At 51.8% G+C, this 10,072-nt stretch overlaps 1 protein-coding gene across 1 annotated transcript in view; it reads right to left on the reverse strand.

Annotated features, from left to right (window-relative positions):
* LOC126517988 (midnolin-like) overlaps positions 1-7,399 on the reverse strand; it is a 30,508-nt gene extending 23,109 nt beyond the window's left edge. Inside the window, exon 1 of the mRNA XM_050167831.3 lies at positions 7,044-7,399. Within this exon, the coding sequence (XP_050023788.1) occupies positions 7,044-7,216 (173 nt within the window). The 5' untranslated portion in view covers positions 7,217-7,399. The remainder of the gene's footprint in view (positions 1-7,043) is intronic.
* Positions 7,400-10,072: the final 2,673 nt, after the last annotated feature.

Raw genomic sequence — 10,072 nt, forward strand, 5'->3', positions numbered from 1 at the left:
TCAGCAACGAAAGATGATAATTCTGTCAATTGCAGTACCTCTAAAGTGGACAAAATTGATAGGTTACACATGAATCTCAAAAAAATTTAGTATATGGAAATACAGCTTTTACTTGTAAACAACGTAACAAATTCACGTAACATATAAAATGACACATCGAATTTGTCCGCTTTCAATGATCTAATGGAGACCGTTTACAGAACCGCGATATCTGTCCTAGATGCAGAGCTATGAATTTGTAAACTTCGTGCTTCTATTTCTTTTTTTCAAGCTTTAGAATTTTTCAAAACCTTTCTAACAAAATTCAGGACCTGAATCGAAATTCCGCTTCCAACAGTCACTAGAATTTAACTAACTTTCAAGTGCAACAAATTTCATTAAATTCGGCCCAGGGGTTCTCAGAAAGACGTTTCTGGGCTTTGCATGTATTTGCATAGGCCGCGTCGGAGTTGCGCCGGAGCTAAAGCATTTCTTTCCTGCCTAAAGCAGGATCGCAAAACGAGTGAACAACGGCAGCTCCCATTCCTGTGCCCACAACTGCCGAGTAAAAGAAGGCTTAGAAGCGTCGTCACCGTTGCTCAAAGTCGCTCGAAAGAAATTTCCACATAACGGCTACCGAACCCGACCGCCGCCGACGCGCGATACGCCCGCCTCTCGAAACAGAACGCGGCGAAAAAAAAAAAAAAAAAAAAACGGGAGCTCGACGCGACGCTGGGTTTTCGGAAGCCACTGATGCGCCGCGAGAACCGGTGAAGGAGTGCGAGGGGGAAAAGGGTCGCCTCGCAATGCACCGCCCTCTCGCGTGCGCCGAACACTGAACGCGCCGAGCGGGCAGAAAGGTCAGCGGACCAAATAAGCGCGCGATCGCAGCACAAGCGGAAGCGGGGCCCCTATGAAAGAAAAGAAAAGAAGAGGCGAACCACGAGGCACTGGGGCTTTTAGCATTCGTTTTTTGTTTCGTTTCCCCTATTATACGCGGCGGGACGCGCTATTCTCCGAAAGGCCAGAGTGCAACGACGACGTTTCCTCCGCGCCTTCTCTCGCGTCGAGCGTGCGGCCTTCGCAAAATGCGGGATATCGAAATAAGAATGCTGCGCGGGAAAGGGGGGGCATGAAAGCAAACGATAAGCACTGCAGGCGGCCTTGCGCGCTCTGTTGCGCGACCTTTTTTTTTTCGGCGAACTACCCCTCCTTCCCGAGGTCGCGACCTGTTTAACGGTCGCCAACTGGGGAGAGAAAGGGAAGAAGCAACGGGAAAAGGAGGCGCGCGGGGAAACAGAAAAGGAATGCTGGGGGCACGGCTCGGGCAAATCACAGAGCATGGCCTCAGAGATCGGGCCCCGACGCGCTGCCAGATCCCAGAGCCCATGCACGAACTTCCCTACAAAAACATTACTGGGAAGTTTTGGAAACAGCGCCACCCAAGCGTATTTGCGTACTCAAAGCCACAAGCCTTGCTCGCGTTCTTTTGTAGAGGAGAAAGGGGGAGGGGCTGGTCTTACTCGGCTGTTTCTTTCATAGTGACATATGCTCATAGCGACATACGACTTCTACTTGGCCGACTATCGACTTTCAGCTCCCCCTTTCCATCCGGCATATTTAGTAATGACGAGACGGGTGAATTTCTTGCTCCACAAAGCCCGGTCACTTCAGATCCCTAGAAGCCCGTGCTCTATGCTGCATGCTTATAGGGGCACTAAAAAGCGAGACTATAATACCGCAGTCACACGCTCGCTTTGAATTACCGTTGAAATTGGATATAGCCGAAACCCGCTAGGCCCACTGGCTCCTTTTTGCGAGCTCGCACAAAGAAGCCAAACCGGCACGCACATAGAAATGGCATTTGGTTTCGATGGTCATTGAAAGCGAGCTTGAGACTGCGGTATAAAGCAGTTTGGACTGCCAACGTAACCTTACTGTCATTAACTAAGCGTGAAAAAAAATTATTACCACCGGAGAAACGAAGTTCGAATTTGGCCCTGCATGAGCTTGGAGCGGATGCCTCAGCGCCGGGACGTCAGTGTGACGTCACAAATTTCAAGAGTACGTTGTCGCCCTTACACCGCGGGACGGACAGGAGCAGACACACACAGCGCACCGTATCTGCACCCGTTTTGGAGCAGGAAAAAGTTTTCGAAGCTTGCTTAAAACAAATGACTGCGGACGGTGTCAAAATCAATGACGTCACACAGAGCTGAGACGAGTACTTCGAAGGCGGTGTCTTCGCCTGCCTGGTTTCTACGAAGTCTTCAGTCGCAGTAAGCGCTAGCCGTTTGTCTACTGTGCGCAATTGACTAATGCAGCTGAACTTAATGGTTCTATCTTTACTGGCCCTTTTAACTGATCCGTTTCTCGCTTCGCGATTACCGAACGTGACGGATTGCTTATTCTTGCTAGGCATTTCGCGCGCATTTGCGAGTTTCTCACTAAATAGTGCCGGTGTACGAGGCCGGGCCTTAGTGTTAGTACAAGCGAACTCTTTTCTTTTTTTTTTAATTTCGCTGTAGAGAAGTGTAAATAGTTTCCTTAATTCCTGACACTGTATCCTCTCTCCCTGTCCTTTTCATCCCCTATCGCCGTTCCCTCAATGCTGACTGTTGACTACCGTTTAGGCGTCGACGGAAGCAAATATTCATCTCACAAGTTGTTGGCAGCATTGTGGAATCTGTGCGACTCCTCAGCCAATAGGACGGCGGAATGCCCCTCTGCATGTGTTCATCCGCGCCGAGTCGTCTGCTCAACACCAGTTATTCGCGGTATATATGTGAAGTGCATGCGCAAAGGTCCTAACAAGTCAAGTGTCGCCGTAACGCATAATGTACAAAGCAAAAAAAAGAAAAGAAACTTAATCCCACTGATACTCAGACAGTTACGTCCGGAACTATATTCCACTGCGGAAGGATATTACCCATGCAGGCCTCGTACCTTCGGCAGCGCTGCAAACTAGTGGGATAAGGTATAGCGTTACAGTGCGGTCAGCAGTAAGTACATATATACAACGACCACTTACTGCTACTACTGCTATATAGCTCCTTGCTAGAAAAAGAAAGAATAACGGGAAACTAGCAATGGTAGGTTCTACAAAAATAAATAAGGGAAGGGAGTATGACGCATGGCAGCGAGCGCGGTCAGATTGGAGTGCATCGGCGCGACCTCTCGTAGTTCAGAAGAAGCGACGAACCGATAAGGCAGAGCACTCGATAAGCAAGCGACTACCGACTTGCAGGGCTGAACAAACTTGTTTTCGCGGGCCTTTTCTCTACGTTTCGGCTGCCCGAGCTTATCGTCACCAGACGCCCTGTTTGCACTAGGGTAAACGAGGAACATACGAATAAGGTTGAAAAAACATTCTGACATTCGGATCTGGAATAAACAAGCTTCATAAGCCAGGTTACCAGGAAACGGAGCAACTCCCACAAACCGGAAAGTAGAAAAAGAAACGGAAGGCAAATTGAACGATAAACGTAAAAATAAAAAAGAAGACGGGGGGAGGGGGGAATTAAAAGAAATAAGTAAAAAAGAAATTGACGTTAAACAACATCGAGTCGCCGCCCTCCAGCATTGAAATGAGGCTTGAATGTCACAGGGAAGGACGAGTTTCCTGTGAAACGTAATAGTTCGAGCTTGCAAAACAGACGTGGTTAAAAAGTTTGCTGTTTAACGTCTCAAATGTTCCATAGTGGGATACGAGGCAGATCGTAATGGGGACCCCGAATTAATTTCGATCGCCTGGAGTTCTTTAACGTTTACCCAAAGCACGGTACATTAAGGTTTCTTTGTTTTCCGGCCCCACAGGATTGCGGCGGCTGAATGTCACAGCCACCGCGACGGGTGAAATCATGCGTGACTGAACCTAAGCCAGAACAGGCATCGCAGCCACGCATTCACTGAACTTTCCGAGCGGCAAACTTCCACGGCACGACAGATGGGACCATTGCCACGAGCGACAGTGCAAGACAATTTCGTCGTCTGCTACCGCCGGCGAAAAAACAGACGGCGGCCGCCCACGCAGTCGGCCAGACGACACCGACACCAGCGCCGCCGTTTCCCCGGCCGCTGCCTAGCGACGCGCGTGCGTCAGCCCCGGGGTCTGAGCCCCGCGAAGGACGCCGTGGCCTCGTGACCCGCCATCCCACGGTTCCGATCAGCGGCGCCCTGCATCCGATGAACGAGAAACACAAAGAAATGGCGAGACGCAACACAGCGGCGAGAGCGCGACCCGCATCTTGCGAGGAGCACGGTTGGCTAGCTTTCTTTTTTTTTTCTCTCACAGGGTCACAAGTACGCGAACAGTGGCAATCCACTGGAATAAGCACGGCAGAAATGGGGCGTTTCGGCACTTTCACCCAGGCAATGAAAGATATAGGAAATCAAGAACACGCGGGAAAGGGGCACATATTGGACTATATTCTACAATACGTTCCTTGGCGTTAGGTCGCTACACTGTTGCTCAATTTATTCAAAGTTAACTGTAAACTTCCTTTGATTCCGTATGCGTATCGAAGGACACCGTGCAGTAGACGGTCATCGAAAGATTTCGACAACTTTTTGCTTCCTGAATGCACACCAAAATTAGATCGTCGCACATGGTTGCTTTGTTTCTTCGCGCTAAACGGAAAGTACGCAGGATGTAAACATCACAAGCAAGACTAGGCGAACAACTGTAGTTAAAGGCTACCGTCTATTAAGTATTAACCCCATGCAAGTGATTGATCAATTGTACGCGACAGCGACAAGCGATGTGGTGGAGATGGCTGTCGCGTTCGCTCGTCGCCTACAAGTCGTACCCCACGCAAGCGACGATTTCGAGCGACGTCTCCCCGGTGTTGCCGATATGACGTCAGCAAATACGCGTCGCAACTAGCGTTACGCGTGCTTTATTAATTTAAGTTGATGTATTTTACTGTAAAAAGCAGCATAAAATATTTATGCCGGTCTTGCAGTAGATCCTTGTTCTTGCACGTATAAAAATTCAAACGTTCGCTCGTTCCGTGCGACAATTGGTAGTATTTCAGGGACGTACATCCAGTTCCGGCTTCGCACTATTGGCTAGTCGATCATAGCACTCCCGGGCGACGAGCGACAAATTCTAGATTTCCAGAACCGAGCGACAATACCGAGCTATCTGTTCAAGCGACGGCCTGTTTCGTCGCTCGTCGCGCACAAAATCACTCTCATGGGGTTTAGCCTAACATCGGCAATCAGTGTTTACACGGCCATGGAATGTTTTCTGCCGATGAACATTGCGCAGTGACGCTACGTCTAGAAGGCGCCGCAATTTTGAAGCCGCCGTGCAGAGCCTCCGACAATATCGCTTGATGCGTTCACCGAGTTTGCCGGCTACAATAGGAGCAGAATGAAGTGCTTAAAGCAATGACGTCCGAAAATGCGGAACCAATCGAAAGCTCCTGGCGCGAACGTAAGAAAAAAAAAAGTCAAACAAGTAGATACACACAAAGTGCTAGCAGACGACACGGAAAGCCAAGCGATGTCGGCTTTGCGAAATCCATATTGCGAGCGCAGAAGCCACGGCACATTTACTTCACCTGGCCCGTATTCAAAGATCGCAAGGAGACATGTTCAAAGCACGTTCACTTCGAGCGAGTATTGCGTAAAAAGTGCAACTGGAGGGAACGAAAAGTGTGCACCGACAAGGCCAAGTTGCCGCAGGAGGGGAATGCGCACTTTGGCTTCGGCAGACCAACGCGAGCATATTTTTTTCTTTCTTTCCTGCAAGCGTGGGTGTCCCCGCGCTCTAGCACGAACCGCCACGGCCGGCAGGCAAGGAGCCGTGCACGCCGCTAAAACCGTGCAGCGCTGTGGAGCCTGGCGTCGCGCAACAGCTCACAGGCCGGCGAGAGCAACTTTGGCGGCCGTAGTTTGTGACGCTGCGCTGCACGCATGCACGTGCGTAAGCGGGGGAGGAGGACCCGTTCGAGGGGAGGCTGCCGCGAGCCACCCACCCACCCACCCACCCACAGAGCGGCGGCGCGTGAGATTTCTGGGAAGGCAAACCTCTGCCGAGGCCGTCGTGGGCGTTCGTTCGCACGAAGCCAGCGAACCAACCCCCGGCGGCGATACGCACGCTTCCGTTCTGTGCACCGACGTTGGCTCGATGAAAAGAGGCTCGCGCTGTGCTCACGCTGCAGCGCTTTCAAGAAGTTCACGAACGCCCACTCGGTGAAGCACTGCGGTGCAGCACGGAACTGAAAACCGGGGGAGTTGCGAACACGGGGCACGAGTCGGCGCGTCGGTGCGCCTGCGACGTGCTTGAGAAATGACACCGTCCACACCGTATTCGCGTGTGCGGGGAGCCTGTAGGATGCATTAGGAAAGGCGTACGCTACCAAAATACCTCGGCGGCTCGGTTCCCGATCGACGTCGCTCGCGCACGGCACTAAGCATTCCGTGCAGCGTTGCCTAGTCGAGGACCAAAGCTGATGAATTGGTCGAGAAAGCAAAAAAAAAAACCGCACCCGAGATTAGTTTCGGGACTCCCACTCCAACACGCACAGCAGAAGTCGGTGACGTTAGACAGGAAGCAATGATCGTCAAGGGCCACTGATACACCTCAATATCAGCTCGGCGCCGAAGTAGCGCAAACAAACGCCACAACGGTAGCACGCACCGAAGGCGAGCGCTAGGGAGAGCTCGCATGCCAGCGGACGCGCGTGCGTGGGCTCCCGTGCTATTCGGTGTCGCCGAGCTAGCTATTCGTTCACGCGTGGGCGCGAGCAACGGGGCGCCCTTTGTTGCAAGCGGCGCGGTTACGTGCGTCGTAGCAGTGCGTTCGAGCGAATATACAGCCTGGCTCCGTCACGAGGACCCCGTCAAATCGCGTTGCCCTTCGTCGAAAACGGCACGGTGGACCGGGGGACGAGTACACGTTCCCAACTCCACTTCCACACTTCAGGCTCTCAGCGACAGATCAACCCGAGCTCCCAAGCGCGACGCTACGCGCGTCGACGAACAATAAAAAGGGGGAATACGAGGGCGACCAGCACGAAACCACCGCGATCGCCGCGTTATCAGCAGCGACTGACCTGTTGCGGTGCAGCAGCACCATCCGGTCCTTGGCGAGCCGCAGTCGTGCCGAGAGCGTCTTCTTGAGCGCGGCGACGGTGCAGTGCGGCTGCAGCTGGAGCTGCATGCGACCCCCGGTCGTGGTGTGTACGCTGATCGTGATGCGGGGCTCGCCGCTCTCGGTCGACATCATGGCCGTCGTCGTGCTCACCGCCCGCTTGCTCGAAGAAGTGCCGGCGACGACGGGCTCCAGCGCGGCACCTGCTCTTCGGCCGCGCCTGCGTTGGCCCGATGCTGCCCACGCTCGAGTGTATTTTTTATCTGCTCATCGCTTCCGCCGAGCGCTTCCTCTGCCGCGTGGGTGCGCGCGCCTCAGAAAGGCGACCGTTGCGCGCCCTGGCGCCACTAGTCTCGAGAAGAGGCGTCCGGCGGAGGCGTTTCTCGGAGCCACAATCGCGCAACTAAAAGGCAAGCTCGCTTCCAAAGTTTGCACGCAAAATGCGCCACACACTGCAAATTTGCAGATCGTTGCGACACCTATGTTCAAGGTTAATAACTATTTATTGTTTAAATTGCACGTTTTAATGGTGAATATAAATTTATTTTTCATTGATAGATGACGCTTGCAGTATACACACCATAGTTTGTGCGCTCGTTTTGTGCCACAGTTCTGGGGTTTTTAGCGAAGTGAGTGATTCGCTACTTGCGCCTTTCCTTCATACCTTCCCGATGATGCCTGGCCAGCTTGGCACCGCTGACGACGACGCTGACGAAGTGCGCGGTTTGTGGACGCAATCCGGCCGGTCATTGATCTCGCGTTCAGTTATGTGCAGCTGGTGAGTCAGCTGCCAGCGTTTCGCGTGTCAAATCGCTCGCGACTGCGGGAAGCCCTGCTCAACGGAGAGGCTTTTGCGCCAAAGATCATGCGGGCTTTTCCAAACGGCCGGCATTCGCCCTTCAGTATCGGCCCACGGACGAAGTTTTCTCTTGTTCCCAGCTAATCGAGTGACCATATATGTAGTACACCGTAGCCTAACAAGGGATTACGCTGTAAGAAGAAATATTGCCATTCGAAGTGCGCCGTTGCAGTACGCCAAAGCCAACGCAACGCACAGCGAACATGCGTACAAGTTCTCTCAACTCTAACCCACCCAGCTTTAAAAAAAAAACGCTAAATGAAATGAAAAGAAGAAAGCCAAGCACACTTCATTTAAACTTGATTTATGATGTACCAATAACGTCTTGTTCACGAAATTTAACCGTTATTTAAGATGAGTTATGTAGCGTCGCGGAAGCAGCGCCTGGCGCCACGCGATGGTACAAATGATCACATAATAGGTTGCAATTTCCGATAAAGCTGATTAATGAGCTGGCTCATTGCGATTACAAGGCATGCTCTCTCTGTACTTGTGAATGAAGTTTGCATCTCAATTTGTCAGTAACATTTATATATTTAAAAATTCATCGTGGGCATGGTGCTGTGGACGTCCTCAGTACGTTCCAGAATAAAGTCTGGACGTTAGGATCTTTCCGGGACATCCACGGGATGTTTTGTGTTGTCTGAGTACCGAAAGACAGCAATTACAGCTATCACGCGCTGTTGCCTCCTCGGAAGCATGAACCTTGAAGTATCACAATGCAGTAAATTCCTTGGTGTGCGCGAATATCCGAATATGAATCGAATTTGCTATTCGATCTGAATTCACTATTCTAAATTTACGACTAGCGGACAACTTTCTGGGGCAATGAAGGGAAAGAAAAGGGGGCGGAGCTTCTGCACATGTGTTACTGCGCCAAATAGTCCGGCTGGTCCGGCAGCATTTGACAGCGCTTTTCTTTCCTCGGAAGAGACGCTCAATCGAATCTGCTTTCACGTGCGTTACTTTCGCGTTTGCCCATACGCGGAAGGCAAAAGCCACAAAATAAGTCAAGTCAGACGCTGTAGTATATTTTGTCGTATTTAGGTGTTGCAATTAAGCTGTTTTAGAGCGCAGCTCCTAGGTGCCCGTTGCTACAGCGAGTGTCGGCGTAACCGAGCAAACGATCATAGCGAAGGATGAAAGAGCGAACGCGGAGCGCAGCGGCGGATGAAAGACGGCGATAGCGAAGAGAGCGCGAGGAGGAGGCTGCAGCGGAACCATGAGGCGGAAAGCGGAGGAGGAGGGTATGGCGAAAGCGTGAGACGAAAAGCGTAGTGTCGCGCAAGACGCACTGTGGCGACGATGGCTACGAGATGGCGCCAGAGTCGTCTGCGAGGTCTGTCGGCGGCGGCTGCCGTACATCGCGGCCAAGCGTCACCCGCGCGCTGCCTCTCGCGATCTCTCGATAAGCGAGGCAGTCACGCCACACTTCGCTCCGTTGGCAGCGTGCCGCACGACACAGATTGTCCGGACCAGCCGATATATCGAGAAATAAAAACAATTAGAGCTGCGCTCAAATTTCGCATTAGGGAGTATCGTAATTGTCGGTGAATTTTTCGTTAACGCGGATCAAATTGTGGTACTTTTTTTTCGTAAGCGCTCTCACTTGCGCGCACTTTAGCGCCGTAGCTTTCCCTTAGTTGCCACAGAAAGCTGTGCGCGGGTTCATATGTAAAAAAATGTTTACACAATTTGGGGCGTATCTTGTCCCCAAACAATAATCGTGCCATCTGTCTCGTTTCGTTTCCTTTCTTGAACACTGTGCGCTCGCAACAGCTTTCACTGAAGAATGCCATATCACGCTGATAACGGGCGTGTCGTTCGCGGCCTGGAAGATACCGGGCGCGCAGTGTTAAAAGGCCCCTCACCAGGCCACATAGCACATTTTGGTTATACGCTGGAAGTTGTTGCGTGCCCTCTATAGGGAGTGTTCCACCTCGGGAATTTTCCAAATTGGTTCATTAATAGCCGAAATCGAAATATTTCAGTGCCGCGTACTCATGATTTCAGGAGGCGAGCGCCACCGCCAAGAGAGACACTCTCTCCACTTGCCCCGTCTAGCCTCTGCAAGCGAAATTCCTTCCCTGCGTTCTCCCATACCGAAGCTCAAGGATCACGTGACGCATACG

This window comes from Dermacentor andersoni, chromosome 11 (assembly GCF_023375885.2).
Source record: "Dermacentor andersoni chromosome 11, qqDerAnde1_hic_scaffold, whole genome shotgun sequence".
Taxonomy (NCBI): Eukaryota; Metazoa; Arthropoda; class Arachnida; order Ixodida; family Ixodidae; genus Dermacentor; species Dermacentor andersoni.